Here is a 22,080-nt window from a genome sequence, read left to right on the forward strand (position 1 = left end):
ATGACCACCCCAACGAAGAAGGGCACACTTGAAATGTAGAGGAAATAATAATTTGTAAATAATAATTTACAACCATAGTGTGAAATCAGATATATATCAAGGCATAGTATGAAGAAATATTTATAAAGAATGAATGTCAAATAAGTTTATTTTTACACAACCTGTAAAGATATTTATAGTGCAGTATGCATGTTTACTCAGAAGCAAGTCCGAATGTATTCAATGGGGCTTACTCAGTCAGGGAAACATGCACAGGACTGCAATTCAGTGAAAAGGAACATCACTCACCCAATCCAAAATTCAGAATCATGCCACTTTAAGCTGTTTTGCAACTGTTTTATACTTGTTTTATGGTTATTGGATTTTAAATGGCTTTATTTATATTGTGAGCTGCCTTGGTTTCCAATCCTATCTCAGGGTTGTTGGAAATATTTTATATACAAGCACACTGGAGATGTGAAAATACATACATCCCATATAACAGTTTTGACAATAGTCAAAACCAGTTGGCCATTGCAGAACTTGTTTTTTAAAGTATTAGTGTTCACATAAAAGCAGTGACACCAAAGTAAGCCTTGCCTAACTGCTTTTTTTTTTTTAAAGGTTTGGAGGGGGAGAGAAAGATTGCAAACACAATCCTTTTCTATGTTCACTCAGGAGTTCCATTGATTTTCAGCACAATCCTAACTATGTCTACTCAAAAGTAAGTCCTACTGAATTCAATGTGGTTAAGGTGTTGGACTACAACCTGGGAGACCAGGTTTCGAATCCCCACACAGCCATGAAGCTCACTGGGTGGCCTTGGGCCAGTCACTGCCTCTCAGCTTCCAAGGCAGGCAATGATAAACCACCTCTGAATACCGCTTACCATCAAAACCCTATTCATAGGGTCACCATAAGTCGGGATCGACCTGAAGGCAGTGGATTTCCATTTTCAACTCCCAGGTATTTGGAATTAGCATTGCAGCTTTACTCCCAGAAAAGCTTCATACTGAGGTTTCAAAACAAGTTATGAATAAGACAAATAACCTGCCCTTACATAAAATGTAAACTTGTTTGACTCGTTAATTAGAAAAGTATAACACTGCAGCATGTACAATTTTTAAAAATACTATTCAAAATTAATTGAAAGATAAAATGTATAATATGCCATTTTTGCAAGTAATTAAAAAACTCTTCATGCACACTTTTATTATAACTAAAATTGTTTATTGTGTATGCCCACCTGCTGTAATCTTCTGTTGTAGTGCAATCCTATACATGTTTACCCAGAAGCAAGTCCCAATCCTGTACAGAGAAAGTACTTTTTATGCTGCTGAAAGCTATGTATTTATTGAATTCCTGATATGAGACTAGCAGGAAAAGGAAACTGTTCTCAGGACTTGAAATGGAGTTTTGGTATTGCCTGGGGTCAACAAATCTTGTCAATCACAACTCTGACTTCACTTATTGGCTAAAACCTGAAAGGGTGGGGATTACAGCAGCCGGTACTAACATAAGTTGCAAGGGGTGGCTGACATTTTGGTTTATATCTTTTGAACCAGACCACCTAGAAACCTTTTTTAATGAAAGCTAAGAGTCCGGAGATTAAGGTGACTCACCTGGAGACCCAGATAGGACCCCCAAAAAGCTGTAGTCTCTGGGCAAAAACCAGAGACCTGGCAACCCTAAAAAGAATTTAGTTTACATATTTCCTCCTCCTTCCCAATTAATTTTCCTTCTGTGTCAAGCCTGATAACAGGGACTGTCTTGTTTGTAGTGATCTGTAAGCTGTTCTGGGAGTCTTTTTTGGCTAAAGAACAGGATAAGAATTCCTTAAACAAAGAAATAAAGGAGAACATACACACACACACACATAAGCATTCTGTTTGAATCTGAAAATAGCTTCATGCTCTTCTTGATAGCATTGACAAGCTTGCTTTTTTTCAGAGTTGGAGAGTATGCCCCCTGTGGGCCACTTCTGATATTCCAGTCCAAAATGGGCATGGACTGGCTGCTATGTGCAGAAAAGATGTAGTTTTCCTACACCTTGGTGTAGACACCAAATCTGGCTTCTATTGAGAGTCTGGCTTCATTTCTTGGTCTTGAAGACATCTGGGGAATTAATCCATTTATTTTGGACCACTGGATTGGGGAATGAGGATTATCCCATCCCTAGTCCTAGAAGAACACAAGCTATGAGAACTTCAGAAAAATTGTTTGTTGCAACAAACAGCATTTAACATCCTTGTAATGTTTGTTAAAGATTGAATATAAGGAAAGGGTGCCTCACTCACAAACACCATCAGCAATTTTTTAAAATGTAGTAAACAAACATATAAATAACTGGAACATGAACTTTGGGAAGCTCTTTTACGAAGAAAAAGTGGTCTTTAGAAATTACCAAATTCCATTTTAAGGCAAAAATCACATTAATTAAAACTATGGGTTAGTGTTTTCAGAGTTTTGTCATACACAGTGTGACCACATATTCGCATAACAAACATTATTTATTTATTTATTTAATTTGTATCCTGCCCTTCCTCCCAGCAGGAGCCCAGGGTGGCAACCAAAGCACTAAAAACACCTTAAAACATCATAAAAACAGATCTTAAAATACATTAAAACAAAACAGCATTAAAAACATTTTAAAAAACAACCTTAAAAAAGGGTTAAACATACTGATCTTACATCAGTTGAGCTGTCACTAAAGAATCCTGGTAACTGTAGTTTAGTGAAGGTGGTAAGAATTCTCTGTTAGAAGAATTGGGAAGAGGAAACCAGTTTAAGTCAGTGGTATAGCTACACATTACATTCCCAGAGCAATGAGCAGGCAACTTCAAATTGAATGCAACTGCATAGCGACTGCAGGAAAATAATTGTGATCCTAAACTGTCACTTGAGCCACTGTGGTGGTTACCCCTACAGACAGGCTAAGAACTGTTATCTAGGGGGATCCTGCCAAAAAGCTGGTTGTATCATATAACTGGGGGCCACTTTCAAATATATGCTCCTATAGTGATCTTTGCCCCGCACTCATATTGACATCAATGGGAGGTATACAGTGGGAACAAGAACAGAGTAAGGCTCACAGTTATCATAAAAGTGCTTTATCCATCTCTAATCCACTAACAACAAACACTTATTCAGAAAGCAAATATATACTGTTATAGATGGAGACAGACCCAAATTAAATGACATATCTCTGTCCAACTAAATAAGGAAAGTCAGCCAAATCCATTTCTATAACAGTCTGTGATCTCATATGTTTTGATTAAATATATTGAATAAATGAAAAACGGGAAAAGGCATTTCTGCCCTACTGCTACAACTAGGCAACAATTCATGATTTAACTCTTTCTTTAGAGCTACATGAAGAACTGCATAAATATTGTTTTCGTGTTAGGAAAGTAGTTCAGTATTATGGGTTGGATCCAAACTAAATTAATTGCACTTACCACTGAAAGCAATGGGACTTAACATAAACCATTACTAACTTTTCACAGTGATTTCAATGGGGCCTAAAAGCAACTTAGTCCGCATCCAACCCCATGAGTCCCTAATTTCTAAAAATGAGGTCTGATAACACTTATCGCTCCCTGGAAGCTTTTGCCTGACAACTCAGATGTGTTTGGGCTGGCTGTGGTTGCTCCATACAAGGAATATTTCACTCTCCACATGCTTGAGCAACTCTTTTAGGATTATTCTTTCCCATACTGTTGCATAAGGGTAAGTTCTTGTATTGAAAACGTGTTCCAGGAATAATCTTGGTTAAGCAAGTCCTTGCAACAATATAGTATGTTAAGAGAATGCATTGTCTAATAGACATCAATGGATCTATGGTTGTGCTCAAAGTCACACTTAAGAAGGTATTATGTCGTAATCGACTTGAAGGCACATAACAACAACAAAGTGGGGTCAAAGGCCACTGATAAAGTTACGACTTCTGCTTTCACAGACCATGATGAAAAGACCTAAAGATATGTCAAGTCCTTTCTCCTGATAAGAGCACTGTTTGGAATTCAGCATCTAGAACATAGTTGATATGGATTATTTTGGTAAATGGAGAGTTGTCTTTGTTAGTGAGTGGCTGGAAGCATGACTGCTTAAACAAAGCCTCCAACACTGCAATTGTTCTAGGTACACGACATGCTCTAAATCCAATTGAATTCCTCTGTCACATAGCCAAAATTCCTTCCCTTCCCAGCCTTGATACTGAGTCTGTAATTATGAGATATCCATGGCAGTTTTCACCAGCTATTCCAAAAACAAAGGCTGAGACAAACTCTAGACCTGGGGGTGGCTAACCTGTGACCCTCCAGATGGTGCTTAACTACAACTCCCATCAGCCTCAGCCAGCATGCCACTGACCAAGGGCGATGGGAGTTGTAGTTCAGAAACATCGGGAGGGCCACAGGTTAGCCCTACCTGTCCTAAACCTTCATGGCAACACTGACGAATGGGAACAGTTCCTTACAAGTTGGAAACGCTTGGAACAGGCAAATATCAGTAATATAATTAAGTTACTGATGGAGTATACCAACCTGCTTTGGACTGCATAATAAAAGGAAGATATCAGTGTTTAAAATTAATTAATTAATAAGTTGAAAATATGAAACACCTGATTAGCAACACATATGTTCTTTGGTCACTACGACGCTTAGGACCCAGTCAATGATCTGGGAGCACTCAATGCTCAGACATGTGAAAGCTAAGTGAGTACAGACCTGATTAGCAACCTGAGTGAGAGTCCACTGGGATCTCACAAGATAATACATTTAAAATAAATAAAATAATAACAAAATAGTTTTAAATGCATACAGTTTCAGCTTACAGGCAACTTAACAGGTACTCTGGCATTTGTTAGTGTTAAAGCCAACATTTTATATAAATTGGTGGCTTCAGATTGCTCTAACAGGGCACATTCAAAAGAAACAAAATGTGTATGCCAGCAAAAGAGCATAAATATATCAGCCATCAAATACTTTTATTCATGCAGGAAAAATATGTATCCATCATAACTGTTTGTCAGAATTATAGCATACTCTGTTTTTCCAACCCTTGTGTTTGCTCCCAAAACAATGATATTATGCTTGCACTGGATGTAGGGTTCAGAATTCCCCAACCACATTCATAGTGGGCACACTTTTAAGCTTTATTTCCCTTTTTAAAAAACAAAAGATTTACCACGTGCTACCTTACACTCACAGTTTTTCTATTTAAAACATACCTTCTTGCTTAAAATGCAAAATGCAGTACTTCACATGTGCAGTGAATTTTAGTACAGTGGGATACAGTACAAAGCTTCACATAAAGGTGGCTTGTCTGGGGGAGGACAACAGTAGTACGGTTGGCAAGTTGGTAATCTGATCAGTCAAATATTGTCAACTGACCACCTATTATTATCTGACTGCCATAAAATATTTCAGAAAGTCAAGAATTCCAATGTGTAGGTGGCAACTTGCATTTTTATTTCATTATGTTGCCATTTGTTAGCAATGGGAGGAGGAAGGACAGATTTCCTACTAACCTTGCAACAGCCAGGGGCAAACCAAGGAACATAGTGAAACAACTTGTACTCCCCAGCCTGCTACAACTGCAGGCATATCAAACAGGAAGGCAAACATCACTGGCAAAAGTCACAGTCCAGGACATTATTTTGCTTGCTGCAGGAACCAAGGAGTACCTCCTCCCTGTTGGCTTGCTGCATACTTAACACAACTGCCTCTACAAACTGGATTTTTACAAAAATTGTTTCTGTTTTCATGTTTTAGAAATTGTCATTGATGGCTGACCAAAGAGACAAAATGTTCAGTGAATCATTCACATTTATGGACTCTTATCTAGCACTGTTATAATAATTCATTAAAATGTTTAAAGATAATTTAATTAGTTTGCAATCACAATGAACTAATTGTTTTTGTAATTAGCAGAATCATTAAACCCGCAGATGAATAAATTATCCTTTTTGTTCTAGCAACAAATGGAGGTGAACAGTAAAGTGTTGCTATTAACAATGCTCTGCTAATAACATGCAGGGCTTCCCCAACCTGGTGCCCTGCGGATGATCAGGACTGCAACTAAGCCATAGTTTGGACGACCATGTTGCGTGAATTCGCTCAAAGAGATCAAGCACACTGTAATAACACCAATAACAGTAATGCCACAAATAACAGACAAATGTGGATTGTGGGCATGTTTTACACTACTATCACAACTAATGGGAAAGTACTGATTTTTCATTATTACACCTCCAGCTAGTTAAAAGGGAGGTAAATGAACAAATTCCACTGGAGTGGTTTAAAGCTCTCAGGTATGTACAGCAGTAGACAGCATGTTGGGGCTGTACTGCTCATCAGACCTCTGTCTGTCTGAGCTGCTGCAGCACTCCCGAAGCTTGGAAGTAATTCGTTACAAGTAACAAATTACTTGTAATTCATTAATTTTTTGAGGAACAAGTGGGTAATTCCTTTACATTTTGACTGTAATAGAACTAGGAGTAATTTTATTACTTTTGTGGAGTGATTGTAATGTTTCCAGCATTACTTTGGGGCATTACTTGGGGGGGGGCAGCAGGGGAAGTCTTCTGCTCCTCTGATTTGTGGATGAAAATCATGTGCCTCAAAATGGGCTTCTGTGCAGCATCGCTCTTTCCTCGACCTCTGTGGGTGCGTAGGAGGCAATGAGGGAGGAGGTGGAGAGCGTGACAGGGGTGGAGTGGAGAAAACAATTGTTTAAAAAAATGGACAGTGGTGGAAAAGAATGAAAGGAGAAAGGAGCCAGAGGGCACGAACATGGATAAAGGAGGAGGCGGCGGCAGCAGAGTGGAGATGAAGAACTGTGGAGGTGACAAGTGAGAAATGACAAAGTGTGTGTGTGTGTGTGTGTGTGTGTGAGAGAGAGAGAGAGAGAGAGAGAGAGAGAGAGAGAGAGAGAGAGAGAGAATACTTGTGTATACAAAGTGTAACTGTAATTTATTACTTTTTAAAAGTAATCTTCCAAGCTCTGAGCACTCCTGGATGGAGAGAGGAAGGGGTGTGGTGGCTTCGCTGGCATGTGATTGGTTCTACTGGCATATTTGCACCATGCCAAACTCACTGCCACTGCACCCCTCCCTGTCTCCATCCTGGTATGCTGCAGCAACTCAACCGCACAGAGGTCAGGTGAGTGTTGCAACCCTACCATACAATCTGCTGCTGGGTATGTGTGTCTGTGTAGGCAAACACTGTATCATTTTGGGTCTTTATTCTGTCACACATATGCAATAACATTATTTTTTAAAACGTAAGAGAGAAGCATGAAGTCCACTGCACCTTTGCATCGCTCGCAGCACTCTCCTTTCTGCTTAATGACCAGAGCACACTCCTTGGAAAGTATTGGACACGTCTCTCGTTTGCATGTCACTTCCTTGTTCTGTGGGAAGGAAAAGCAGAATACAGAATGACTCTCCATTTTATTCCCGTAAAGAGGTACACTGTGATGGCAGATTCAGAAAATCCTCCCTCTGCTCCACAAGGAATCTTTGGAATACAGAGAAGGTATTATTACCCCTTCATATGAAGAGATGCACTGTCCCCCTTGTGGCACATATGCAGCAATGGGGAGTTGAAAAACTGGGGAGAAAGGGGGAGCAATGGCAACTTGTAAAAGGAGACTGAACCTAGATAAAGTTATGCCAAAGGAAACATGTGACTCGTTTAATACTAATGTTACTTTTTGGTATACTGTAGAAATGATAATATTTGTGTAAACTATAGCTGAAACTTTTAGAATACCTGGTCTTGGACTTCCTTCTGCGAACAAAAATATTTAGCCATGACTATTCAATGGGTTTGCATAGTAGACTTAGTTTTAAAAAAATAGCCAACTCTGAATTTCCAAGCCAAATAAAGACAAAGATGACTCCAATGAACTCCTTTCTTTTTAACAAACAATGAAGTTACAAACCAAGGACATGATCCAGGGAATACTGCCAGTATTAATGCTGAAAGGATAAAAAATATCTAAAGAAATTCCTTAAATAAACATTAAGCACTTATGAATCCCATTGATTTAAATAAGGGGTTGCTGATCTTTTTCAACCTGAGGGCCACATCCACTGTTGGCCAGCCTGCAAGGGCCACACTCTAGCGGCAGCCATTGAAAAAGGGAAAGTGGGTGTCACAAATGTTTGTGCGGTTCCCCTGCATTCACTCTCTTTGTAGCCCAGTGCTGCAGCAGAGAGCTAATTTCACTGTCTCTGCTCTTCAAAGCTTAGTCTCTGAGGGCAGAGGAGCTACGTCTCTCCTCATCACAGCCCAGGTCTGTGAGAAGATTCCTTGGAGCCCAGGCCTGTGACGGGGAGGAAGTTACCCCAAGTCCCCTGCTGGCCCAGCTTCTCCTTCCTCTTGTGCGCCACCACTGCAAGCAGGTCGTAGCACTTCAGAATCAAAATGAAGTGCTCCTCCTGATCCTGAACACTCTGACCTGCTTGCAATGGTGATATGCAAGAGAGAGAAGAGGTACCACGGCAGATTTTGCTGCCACCAGCAAATTTTGTCATGGAGCCAGTGGGCCACTGCCAACAGGTTGGTGAGCCTATCTGGTCCATTAGTGACAGATTTGCCACCCCTTATTTAAATAGTAGGGCAGGGGCTGGGAACCTCTGGCCGTGGGTCTAATCAGTCCTACCAGGCCTCCCCATTTGGCCAGCGAGGCCATTTTGGCCCAGCCACACCCACCTGCCCCATACCTGATATCATGACATAAGGTGTGAGGCAAGTAGAAACCTGGCTTAGCCAAAAGAGAGTTAGCAGATACCACTATTCAGCTCCTTGGCGGTACTTGCAAAGCACCAAATCCAGTTCCCCACCCATGGTAGAGAATTAAGCGCACCTTTTATTGGGTTGCACTGGTTCTAAATCATGGTTTAACACAGGGGTTGTCAACCTTTTGGGGCCTGTGGGCATATTTGCAAACCACTGTTGTGGGCACCACACACACACCCTGCAACCAAGCATACCCTGAAACAGAGTTTATTGGCTATAACAGAATGTTTCTTTCCAATCTAATTTCAGTGGGGAAGTGGAACTTGTGGGCACCAAGAAGGGCCTCTGCAGGCACATGGAAGGCCCTATAGGGACCACATTGGCAACCCTAGTTCAGCACTGTAAGAGTGAGTGTCAGCCTTGGGCTTGCAGGGTTTCTCCTCCCCTCTCCTCCTCAGGAAAGGCTGCAAGGAGAAGCTCCCATTCCATTTTAGAAAGCTGCAGTTTAGGGTTCAAACTATGGTCTGAAGATGGCTTGTTTCAACTAAGCATAGTTAAAATTATCCATCGTTTATCTGGGTTCAGACAACAAGCAAGCAGTGGTTAAACAATGGAAATGAAAGCTTCCTAATTCCTGCTTGCAGCTCCACCAGTGGAAGTGGAGGAACAGGGAGTGTGGAATCTCAAGGCCGTCTGAATCTTATTCTCATAATACTGAACTATGGTTTAGTGTTGCATCCAAACCAGTCTACTCTATTGTTTAAATGTGTTTAATTTTGTCTAAATTGTGTCCCTTACATTCTGCAAATGTTTTTCCATCTAAGACCTGATCCCAAACTGTCAGAATAAGATCTGATCCAAGACTACATGACTGCAGCAGTGTAAGAGCTGCTTCCTCATGCAATTCAGCTTGTTTCCAACCAAGCAAAGAAAACCGAGTGATAAAGGCAAGTGAAGACAGTAATGCTGCTAATAAATAGTGAACGTGAAAAGTGGTATCTTCAGAACTTTAAGCCTCCCCTACCACTTCACCTTTCCCCTAGCCTCGTGCCATATAATTTTTTAGAAATAAAATTTTACTACTAGAAATTCCTTTCTTAAACACTGCAAAGGGGGGGCCCTCAGCGGCCAACCCCACCTATAATTACTGGTTTAGTCCACTACATAACCAGATGCCAGATGCCACTGTCCACTTAGCAGATCTTATAGCATAATTAGAGACCCCCCGAAGAAGGGGGAAATCAAAGGGGAAAGAAGAATGTCAATCATAAAATTAAGTCATGAAGAGGTTATGAGCTTCATTGTTTCCTAAAGCCTGGGCCAAAGTACTTTAAAAAGATAGCTCAAAGTCTTTACTTATGTGAGGCTATTCACACTTTTTGAAGGGTAGGGAACCTTCCAATCATCACACCCCATCTTATTCCTTCTGCAGTCAGTGCAGACACTGTTTTGTTATAAACTATGATTCACTGTCCCCTCACCAGGCCAAATCTACAATTATTTCAACTGCAGTGACTATAAATTATGAGCAAGAAGAATCTGAGTTCTCAAACAGAGGATCAGCTGCTGTCAGAATACTGCCTGTTGTCAAGATGATTCCGTCCTGTGTTATTCTGGCTGTTTTACACCAGTACACATTTGCAAACAATTAATCATAAATCTGGATTACATAGACTGTTACTCATCAGTACAACTCTTCTGCACTTTTGAATTGCCTTGATGCAAGTCCAGTGCACATTGAGGAAATTGGCAAAGTAATGTGGGGCCAAATTCTGCTTTCATTTCAGGACAGTAACCTCCAACAGGGTACCATTTTAGAAAATGAGGGAGGGGCGACAGAGAGAGATTTCAGAGTGGGGAAAGATTTGTAAAAAGCTTCAAATAATATAAACAACATTAAAATATAGAAAAGGAGTGTATGAAGAGATTTGTTCAGTTGTGGTTATTTCCTTTTTTTATACCTAACACACACATTTAAGAGTCACTCACTTTTTTCTACACAAAAGGATTTCTGCATTTGGTGGAAATACCAAATTTCTACCAAAGAAGCACAAGCCATTTATTTATTCATCACCAACTTCTTGGGGTACTTCCACACCAGAGCCATTGGTGCTGGGGCATTGGTTTTCCACAGTTGGCTGGACATGGAACTAAAACAGAGGCTCCATACAGCATGTAATATTGCGCTATTGCAATAAGAACATATGGGGAGTCCTGTGGGATCATGCCAAAGGCTCATCTAGTCCAGCATCCTGTTCTCACAGTGGAGAACTCTAGTGATTGCCAGCAACTGGTATTCAAGACAGTGGAGGTAGAGCATAATCTTCATGCCTAGTATCCATTGATAGCCATATTCTCCATGAATTTATCTAATCCTCTTTTAAAGCTATCAAATGTTGGTGGCTACCATATCTTGTAGGAATAAATTCTGTAGTTTACGTACTGTGTGAAGCGGTATTTTCTCATGTCTGTCTTGAATCTTCTAACATCCAGCAATTCCCTTATGCATCCAGAAACAGAAACACTACCTTTAAGAAAGAATAGAGGATCCTCCCACCACTGTGCACTTAGAATTACAGTATCAAAAACTCATCTGGAAAAAGCCCTAAGCCTCCTCCTTTGTCTCATTCTTTCACTTTAATATCCAGGCATTATTCTTTGTGCCCCCCTCCCCTCTTTCAAGTCTCTTCTCAAAACCCATTTCTTTTGTAAATCAGTTCCTGATCCAGTCCAAGCCTCGCCCTAAATATCCATCTGCTACTATCTGGACATCACCCTACCTTACCCATGGCCAACCCACACTCCTTCCCTCCATGTTACAAGTGCATGTTTTAGTCGCTTCAAATTAACAGTGGCCTATAGCTACGGAACATCCAGCATACGGCACGGGACCACAATACCTGTTGGAACGCCTCTCCCAATACGAACCTGCCCGTACACTGCGTTTTTCATCGAAGGCCCTCCTCCGAGCTCCGACCCACAGGGAGGCTCGGAGGGTGGTTACAAGAACTAGGGCCTTCTCTGTGGTGGCCCCCAAGCTGTGGAACAGTCTCCCCGATGAGGTATGCCTGGCGCCGACGCTGTCGTCCTTTCGGCGCCAGGTTAAAACCTTCCTCTTTTCCAGGGCTTTTAATCTAACTTAATTCTGTTTTAAATTGTACTGTAATTGTTTTTAGATCTCCCATTCTCTGTATTTTGCTGTATGTTTTATTGGATTTTATTGTATTTTGTATTGATCTGTTGTTCACCGCCCAGAGAGCTATGCTAGTTGGGCGGTACAAAAATTTAATAAATAAATAAATAAACAAATAAATAAGGAAAAGTCATGTATAGCTCAACAGCTTGCATACAACATTGTGTTCTTAACAAATGTACTATTTTACTGTCCTTTTCTAGCCAAAAGGATTTGTCTGTGTTCCAAATGTAATGGAGCATTGCTTTACAATACAGCTAAAAAACAAAAACATTCCACCTTTCCAGTCTGCCTGATGAAGAGGTCTATACAGGTCGAAAACGTTCGTGATTCTCTGTCAGCGCACAGTTGGCTCAAGGAAGATATTGCATTGCCCATTCAATACTTCAAAAGATCTGCTGAATATTCATCTCTTAAAACAAGCATGTGTAATTCCACTGCAACCTTTGGAGTTGTGCCTGCTTCTGCTCCAACTAGATATGACCCTTAAACCATTCCAGAATATCCTTTGAAAAGTGTTATGGTCTAACATGATTCATACCACCTAGGCTATATCTTCAGAAATGTCATGGACAGTAAAACTTGATGTGGAGGAAAAGGACATTTCTCTGTATATCATTCCACCCCTACCCTTTTTCTGTTCCCCCTCCGATGAAACAGAGTTGGTAAATCATTGTTTTGTCTATTGTGGTCTACTGTTGTAAAAGGCAGGTCACCAAGGCCCTGTATGGATTGTAAGGAAAGGAGATAAAACCTCATCAAACAAGGAACAATTCTTTTAATGTTTGTTTTAATCAATCTCCCAAAATTTCACTCTTAACGTGTGCCATTAGTCTAGTGAAATCCATCATTTTCCCCTCTGTGTTTTGAAGTGCGTAAGGGAGAAGAGTAACAAGGTAATTTAAGCCTTAACCAGCAACTCTGTTTCTTCCAAACAGGTTGTCCCTTTATCCATAAAGCCCAGCTTTTCAATACTTCCCCCTTCTCCACAGCCATACATTTAACAGAGACGTTAACTAGAAGCAACAAAATAAAGAGAACTCTATACTGCTAAAACTCTCCATACATTGTCTACAGTGTGTTTCAGAAGCTGCTGAAAGCTCACAGATACTTTGATAATGCTCCTCCAAAAGAGGGGGGGAGACCCTCTCAGACTGCAGCATTCAGAAGCCAACTTTTTATAAGGCAAGAAGGAAAGGATTTTCTCCTTCTTTTGTTAAAAAAAAGGATGGCCATGTACTTTTGGCATCAGTGAGTACAGGAGAAACATATTGCTCATAAATACATAAACCATTTTATAAATCATAAACCTAGGAGTCAGGCAAAATCCATAATAGGATCCTAAGATTAATAATAAATATGTAATTATAGTCATGCACAACAGTTATTTTAAACAGATGGTTTACAGATTCATATCTGGGTGGTTTTTTTAAAATTTAGTTTTCATGCATAAACAGAAGGAAAGACCATAAATATTAGATCATGAATAGGATTTTACTTTTTTTTAACTGAGGACCCAGGGAGGAAGTTCTCCTGTGCAAGTCCCTCTGAAGTTAATGAAAGCTGTGCACAGCATAGTAGTGAGGTCTTGAGAAGTTCCCACTTATTTCTTTGTGACTTAAGTTTGAGAACTACCCAGATGAGTCTGCTCGGTGGAGTGAGAGGGAAGGTGAGGAGTGGGATGGGGGGGGATGCGTGAGATAAGTTTCTAAAGGGGGGAATCAATGCAGAGTCACAACTAATGCAACTACCCTGTGACTACTTGGCCAGACATTCAGGGTTCGTCCTGGAATCTCAAACCTGCCGGAAAATAATGGTCCCAGACTATGGTCTGAAGGCTCATGAGGCCAGCTCAGGGTCAGTGCCTGGATGGGAGACCGCCTGGGAACCATATGTAAGCCGCCTTGGGTTTCTATCACGAAAAGAAAGGCGGGATATCAATGTAATAAATAAAAAAATAAATAAGGAATCTGGGGTTACTTGGAAGCGTTAGTTGAGCTCTTCTTCCTTGAGACATGCAGAGAATGGTATCTTCTAGAGACCTGCACCTGAAGATTTTCAAATCAGTATACTCAGTTCCCAGCCCGCTCACTTCATGCCACCATTTTAGTTGCTTCTCCCACCTTTATCTCCTTGATTTAGTGTTCCAGCTCCACTCCAGCTCCCTTGTCGCTACTTTCATAGAGTCCTCCTGCTTCTCAGGCTTGTTTTCTCATCCAGTTCCTCCACTTATTGTTGGCTTACACCCTTATTTCGTAGAATACAGTGAACACTTTCTGCCTCCTCCCTCAGGCATTCTGAACTTCCTTCCTCCAAGTTGTCCTAATTCCTGGCCTTTTTTTTCACATAGTTATCCAACTTCTCCAGCATTCTTGCTATTCCCTCACTTGCATTTTACCAGCAGCACCTAGCACACACATACACCTGTCCCTAAGTAATGTGTAAGGTTTCAGCCAACTAAAGTAACCTTCCAATTCACCCACAGAAGCTGCACTGTTTTGTCAACCACCCATCACTAAGCCCTCTCTCTCAGCAATAAAAATGCTTAAATGCTATATTCTCACAGCAGCCTACCCAACAGCTGAGAGGATCACAACAACTAACATCCTATTATGTAAAACTAGAAAACATGCTATCATTTTCAGAGACAAGGTGTGTGAGAGAATGACCATACACTGATAGGAAGCAAAATGCATATCCGTGCTCTGTTCCTCCCCCAACTGGGATCCTATGAATGAGGCCTGGGTTATCCAGTATTGGAATAAGAGCAAGCGTTGCCCCCCAGCTATGTCCAACACTTTTCTTTTTCTATGGAAGTAGATGGCATACGAGAGCCAGTGTGGTGTAGTGGTTAAGGTGTTGGACTACGACCTGGGAGACCAGGGTTTGAATCCCCACAAAGCCATGATGCTCACTGGGTGACCTTGGGCCAGTCACTGCCTCTCAGCCTCAGAGGGACGCAATGGTGAAACCCCCTCTGAATACCACTTACCATGAAAACCCTATTCATAGGGTCGCCCATAAGTCGGAATCGACTTGAAGGCAGTCCATTTCCATTTTCAAATGGCATATATTAACTTGCATAATAAAGTAAAGGTTTTATTCAAGGTTACTTGTTGGGGAGAATGCTACATATATCCCCTGGTGCTGCTGGCACCCTTTTCTTAGGGGAAAGCAGGGTGTTTTTTTCTCTCCCAGCAGCCTTTCCATTTGTAGCTCATTCACTTTGGCTACACAGAACTTAATGGGAGACCCTCAGATCTAAGCTCACTACGTTCCTCCATTTCATTTCTTGGTTATGCAACTTTAGGATATGAGAAAGAGACGCATCCCAGCAACCAGCTTTGATATACATAATGATCATGACAGATCTGATTGCTTTGTTAGAAGTCAAATTCTTTTACCCATAGCAAACTACTGAACTGAAATTTCCTTTTCTCGGAATTATGTCAACTCATTCACAAAACAGAGAAACCAAACAGAAGATTAACTTCAGTGTTGCCTGTTCTGGAATCCCACCTCACCAGTAACTTATTCATCCCCAAAGCATGGCCTATATTTTACCTACCATCAAACAGCTCTATGTATAAAAAGACCATTATAATGACAAATCATATCAGGACATAAAATCCTTAACTCATATGGTATAGTAAAATAAAATGCCAACATGAAAAGAAAGGGTTTTTTTAAAAAAAAATCTAAAATGTTTGGCAGAGACCTGGAATGGGACCTGTTCCAAACCACAGCTTTAGGTCAGCTGCCAAAATTCCTACAGGATTCCCTATTGCGTCTCAGAAAGAAAAAAGAAACTATCAACCATTCTTAAGAATTGCTTTCTTCAACATGCATGTGGCTTGGAACAGGAGCTGTACTTTCTTTGGGGAATAAGGGAAGCGCTCTAAAATAACCTGACTTGCTGTGTTCTGAGCCCAAAGTTTGATTATCAGGTGCAGAGGGAAAACAGATTGTACAACTAGTACAGATGCTAATTCTCAAGATGCTAGTTTCACTTCCAGTGTTATATTCTGGTTGTGTTTTCTTTTTCTTCTTCTTTTTAAAAGATGTTTTCAATAGCATTGTATATTCAGAGTCACACAGCTTTTCAAAATATTTATCTGGTGCCACTTCGGTAAATCTGGAAAATATATAATCTTTCCTTAGCTATATATGCTTAAAATTCTGGATGTCTCAAAGGGTTGGTTCACATGGGGTTCCAGAAAATACATTCTAAAGAACACAGATGTTATCATCTCTCTCTCTCTCTCTTTGTACAAGCCTGGGCTTATACGACGATGATGGCAACGATTTAGACTTGTTAGTCACTTGTTACCCAAAGGACTCCAAGCAACACACAACACATTATATGTATACATTTGTACCTGATCTGTAAATATGAATGGGTGTGCATAAGTCTCTGTTCACCCTAAAACACCTTTTCCCATAGAAATTGCCCAAGATGTAAAGCTCTCAATGAAATTCTGCTTCAAGTGTTGTCACTACCTGAAGGCATGTCATGTGGTGAAGAAAAACAGCACTTTTTTGTTATGGTACTCTTCTTACGAAATTCTTGCATAAAGAAGTCCATTTTGCCATGATACCAGATTCCTGCTGGACCCTGTATACCGATTTTTCTTAAAAATTAAAAAAAAAACTCCAGTGGACTCTCAATTCCGACATAGCATTTGCCACGTTTGCACCTCAGCTGGATTCATTCCAAAAGCATGCCTGAATCCATGTCAAATAGGCCCTGAATCTTGCAGGTTGAAAGGACCACAGTGCCCAGAGCAGCAGGGCATTGTTGATACTAAGTAAGGGTGGTGTTACAGATCTGTCTACAAGGGGTCTCTGCCAACATCAGTTACTCCCTTTGGCATTCCACTTTGACCCAAAGGAGACATTAATAACAGGAAAGTTTTGAGCTTACACAAAGACCTTACATTTTACTGCAAATTTTCATCCCTCCACCAAGTTATATAAGCAGTTCACACCACTCCCTAAAGGCCAAACAACCACTTCCTGTAGTGTGCCTGATGCTTAAACACATTTTCTCAGTTGAGCTTTCCTGTCAGTAGGGTACTGCCCCCCTGCTACAGAACTAATTGTGTGTGGTTGTGTATGAAAAAATGACACACACATACATCCCCTTTAAAACTGAATACTTTAATGAGATGGGAGTCCACTAAATTAAAGTGACTTTGTTCTAAATGGTCCATCTTAAATGGCATGTGGACTGAGTTGCCTCTGTGTGCATTTGTGTGAGTACACTGTACTTGTTTATACAGAAAGACAAAGAATGGAGCAACTACCCCCTAAACACTACCATGACATAAACCAAGATAAGGGCAGTTATCAGTAACTAAAGATGCACACATTATGGAAGTGCGGGAAAGCATCTTCACAGGGCACAAAAATATGTTTGCTCTCGTTTTCCTAATTGCAAATATATTCCCATCACACACATCAGTGGAGCAAGCGGTTTCTGGTTTAGCCAGTTTCACTCATAAGAAAAAATCTGGGCTGTTTTTTTAAAAAAAAACTTTGTAAAAGATCTTCATAAACATATGCATGAATTCATTCACATGCAAAAGAAAAAGTAAATCAAAAGCAGTTAGAAACAGCCTTTTAGGGGAGGCTCACCTGGCACTATCTTTGCGGTCTTTTTGGTGCCAGGTGAAAGCTTTTCTCTTCACCCAGGCCTTTTAACTAACTTTGATAATCTGGCCTTTGTTGTTGTTTTTTAAAAAAACTTTTTTAAATTTCTGGAGCAGCTCCTGATCTGTTGTTTTATGTAGTTCCTCCCCCTTTTTTAATGGCTTTACATCTTGCTTTGTATTTCTTCCTTTTATATTAAGCCACCCAAATAATTATATATTATGGAGAGGCATACAAATGTCTTAAATAAATAATCTGCGCACTGAACAGAAAGTATGTTGCTGTTGGCACCATCCAGTGACCAACAACAGCCCACCAAAATATACTCATCTATTGTTCTATTGCTAGTCACACTTCTAGGGGCTACTTTTGGCTCTTCCAGGTGACAGCTTGAAACACTATGGAAGCCTGTAAATAGACTGCCCACAGACCAAGATGTTCTGGAGTTAAAGTAATGTACACACACTAGAAACTTAAACTGACTTTATAAAACTTTGATTTCAATGGCTTTCCCCAAGAATCTTAAAAATCGTTGTAGGTTTGTAGTGTAGAAACGATCCAGGGCTCCCATTTAAAATATGAGAAACCTATCAACTCTAATTAGGCATTCAAAATTCTGTTAATCAGCCCTTTTTCTGTTTGGTCCAGCTGTGTTCAGAACTAGCATAGCTTCATAAAAACAAAACCATTCCTGAGCATATCTCAAATTTAAGGTGTTTCATTTTCTAAGCATTCACGCTACAACTGAGTCGTTCTTCATTTGTACTCAGTGATGGCTGATGTCCATCGGGAGTGGTAAGGCAGAAGGCAAGTAGGCCAATGGTAGGTGAACTCAGAGCCAATGAATGGTGGAGCCAGAGATAGGCGGAGTCAATTGATTCTAGTTTTGTCCCTATTCTCTTCCCTGCTGAGTTCAACCAGGGCAACACTGTGACTAAGGAGGAAGCTGACACCCAGCACCTCCCTTTCGGGGCTGGTTGTAAGATGGCAGATATGTGGGGGATGGCTGAGGGCAGACTGAGGTTGGTGGGGCGGTGCCCTACTTGCCCTAGCGGGCCAGCCTCCACTGTTTGCACTGTCACTGTCACTGTGGCCAGCCACTTTCTCACTTGGGAACCATACCTTTTTCTTGATGTCATTGGGGGAGGACACCAACCATGCAGACTGGCCCCTGACCAGGGCTATGGAGTCGGTACGCCAAACCTTCGACTCCGACTCCTCTATTTTTCTACTGTCCGACTCCGACTCCTCTATTTTTCTACTGTCCGACTCCGACTCCATCCAAAATTGCTTCTTGTCAATCAAAATTTATTTGGAAGTCGGAGTCAGTACATTTCTACTGATTCCACCCAAAATTGCTCCCGACTCCGACTCCACGACTCCGACTCCACAGCCCTGCCCCTGACAAAAAAATATTTTATTTATTTATTTATTATTTTATTTATATCCCGCCCTTCCTCCAAGCAGGAGCCCAGGGCAGCAAATGTAGGTACTGGATGGTCACCAAAGCAACCCACCAGTCTGGACCACTGATACTGAGCCTTAACAAAAAAGGTGTCTGCAGTCCCTACAGCTAAGGTCATCTGGATGTTCCCCTAAATATAACAAAATTTCTATGGTATGACAATATTTTATCAACAAAGAAAACCAGTGGGTTATTTGAATATTTTACAGCAATTTTATGCTACTAGTATTGTACTTTATTTACCCTAATGATCTCCTTTTTCATCCCATCATTGCATCCACTGCAGCTGCCTTGACTGTGATTTTCTTTCTCTCTCCCAATGGCTCCTACATATCAAAGGTCTGCTTAGACCGTCTTTACACTAGAGATTTGGGCTATGACAAATATTACCTTGTTGGGCTTCCTTGTGGCCAGAGCCTGTACTAAAAACTCTGAACAAAGCAGCCCTTGAAACTGTTCAGTTTCAAAAGGGTTTACAAAGCCCAGTGGGCCTCCCAGCTTATTTTGCAACAAGTCATATCCCATGAAGAAATTCACTTCTGTATAACACAAAAACAGAGTTAGATTAAAGAAGAAGAAAGGAAGAAAGCAAAATCCCCTGCTGATCTGTCTGGCCAGAATCATGTCTTTTACTGCTCGTATGCTTTAAAGAAATGATCTTTTAGAGATATATGACCCTAATACATCACCAAACTACAGTGTTCTCATGATACTCTATTCTTAAAAATATGACAGATGTCAAAAGAAGCAACAGGGGATGCTTTTCATTCTGTGTGTGTGTGTGTGTGTGTTATCTACAGTTTTAAAATGGGAGGGCAGGTCTGCTAAAAGCACAGCATCCTTTTTTGTCCAAGGCATTATTCTCTTCTGTACCTCTTCTGTTCTTTTCTCCCCCGTCTGACCTTAAAATACTGAAATGTTTTAGTGAGATATAAATTATACCTCAGGTTCAAACATAAGGAAAAAACATGTCACAGAGGTTTTGTTGCCTTTGCATAAAACGGTAAGACTCTGTCCAAAGAACTTGAAAAGCAACAGCAAAATAAAAATAGTAGCCCAAAGAAAGTAGCAGCAGCAGCAATCTGTTTTCTATTACAAAATTATCTAAACAAGGAGGCCTCCAGACACTGCTGCGTTAATGTACTTGCTACTAGAGTAAGGGCTGACCCTGGTTTTATTTTCTTTCTGTGATCTTGCCTGTGCTATGTAGTAGCAAATATTACAAGAGAGAGAAAACAACCCAGGCAGACCTGTGTAAACAAAGTTGTAAAAGCGGTATATCAGTTTTCCTGAAAAAAACAAGATCCATACAGGCCTGCCAAAAAACTACCTTTTTAGGTGATACACTAAAACTTTTAAGGCTGATCTAATTTCCTAAAACTGTTGGGTCAAATCTGTCACTTCAATATCGAACTTTCATTCGAATTAACTTACATCACAATCTATTTGTTTATTTCTTTACCAACATCCCACTGAGTGTTAGTGGCAATTATGATGAACAAGATAAAATTTTCCAAGTTCAGAGGTATCAGATAAAGTAGAAATGTTTGCAAGATAAACTTTAAACATAAATCTTCTCTATCATCTTAAGACTCTTAATATTTTTGTTTTTAACATGCCTTAGCAATGTGATTGTAATCAATTCACATTTTCAATTACATGATCTAATTTTATTTGCCTTACTTTGAGCCTACATCTCTCTCTCCCCCCCCCCACAGTATTTTCAGATGTTGGCAGGCATGTACATATTTCCTGCTCTTCAACAGCACTCTTTTGGTTCTCAGGACTGCACTGCAAGCCTAACTCTAGCTGACGTGGCTTCCCCCATGGAATTCTGGGAAGTGTCATTCTACAATAAGATTGTTTTAAAATTAGTTTACTTGCATAATACAGCTGTGGATTACATATTAGTGCCCATGTGGAAGGACACTGCCTATACAAAAGCTCCCATACATACCAATATTCCCAACTGAGCAAAGTCTTGTCTACACACTTTAATGTTGCCAGCAACTCTGTGTACACATCATAACTGCTTTAGTTCTATGTCTATGTCAAATATGAGTAACTTTAATTAGCCCAGCTACCCAAATAAGAGTAAATTACAGCTGCAATTACTACTGCCCCATTAACTAACTGTAACAGGAAAACTAATAGATCATCCATGGATATGCAATGCCATGGGTGGGGCGGGGGAGTGATGCATTTACTGAGCATAGATGCATCAAGGAAGGGGAGGTTTGTGTTAAGTCCTTAGGAAGAGGGGCCTTGGTGACTGAGAACAAGCAGTGAACCTCACACTAAAGCGGAAGTTCCCAAACTGCATTGTTCATGTAGTCCATGGGATGTCTGTAAAAATGCAATTAAAAATCATGCCGTATCTAGCACAGATATTACAATTGCTACAACAGGCAAAAAAAAATCATTATGTGGTCCTGCAAAGATCCTCAGCAACTTTCAAGTACTCTGTGGAGAAAAAAGTTTGGGAACCATTGCACTAAAGGATGAGGGTGTTTTTGCCTATCTGAAGTTTAGAGAGAAGGGTGACTTGGAGAGGCATTTGCAACCCCAAGCTTAAGGTGGTGGAAGCACATTTGATGCTGGATCTGCCTGGAAAAGGGAAGGGGTATCAATGGAAGAGTCAGCTGCCTGGACAGTGTAGATAAAGCTAAGATGTTTGTTTGCCATCACTTGCATGCACACACCCCTTTCTGGTTTTACAGATTAGTTGGTAAGGAAGGCCTTTCAACTGATATGTCTGGAAAAGAGAGGAGTCAGTTAAATGGGAATTGGAGGGAGGAAGAGACAGATAAAAAGAAAAAATGAAGTGCAATATCAGGCACAGCAAGTCTCGTTCTCTTCAGTGGGATTTGCTCTCCATGTAGCCGCAAAACTAAAATACAAGAAAGACCCTAGCTGTGTGCACACGCCAGTTTAAAGTGGATTCAATCCATCCCATGTGCACTTGTTTTTTGCATTGCCCACACAATATTCTCCCAGTCCAAGTGGCAGTCCGCACTCCCTCCCTTTTCCCAAATCCTAAGAAG

At 40.6% G+C, this 22,080-nt stretch overlaps 1 protein-coding gene across 7 annotated transcripts in view; it reads right to left on the reverse strand.

Annotated features, from left to right (window-relative positions):
• Positions 1 to 22,080, reverse strand: part of BMPER (BMP binding endothelial regulator) — a 284,815-nt gene that overhangs the window by 204,589 nt on the left and 58,146 nt on the right. For all 7 annotated transcript variants that reach the window (XM_061587155.1, XM_061587151.1, XM_061587150.1 and 4 more), the window contains one exon: positions 7,293 to 7,392. In XM_061587155.1, the coding sequence (XP_061443139.1) occupies positions 7,293 to 7,392 (100 nt within the window). The remainder of the gene's footprint in view (positions 1 to 7,292; positions 7,393 to 22,080) is intronic.

This window comes from Rhineura floridana, chromosome 10 (assembly GCF_030035675.1).
Source record: "Rhineura floridana isolate rRhiFlo1 chromosome 10, rRhiFlo1.hap2, whole genome shotgun sequence".
Taxonomy (NCBI): Eukaryota; Metazoa; Chordata; class Lepidosauria; order Squamata; family Rhineuridae; genus Rhineura; species Rhineura floridana.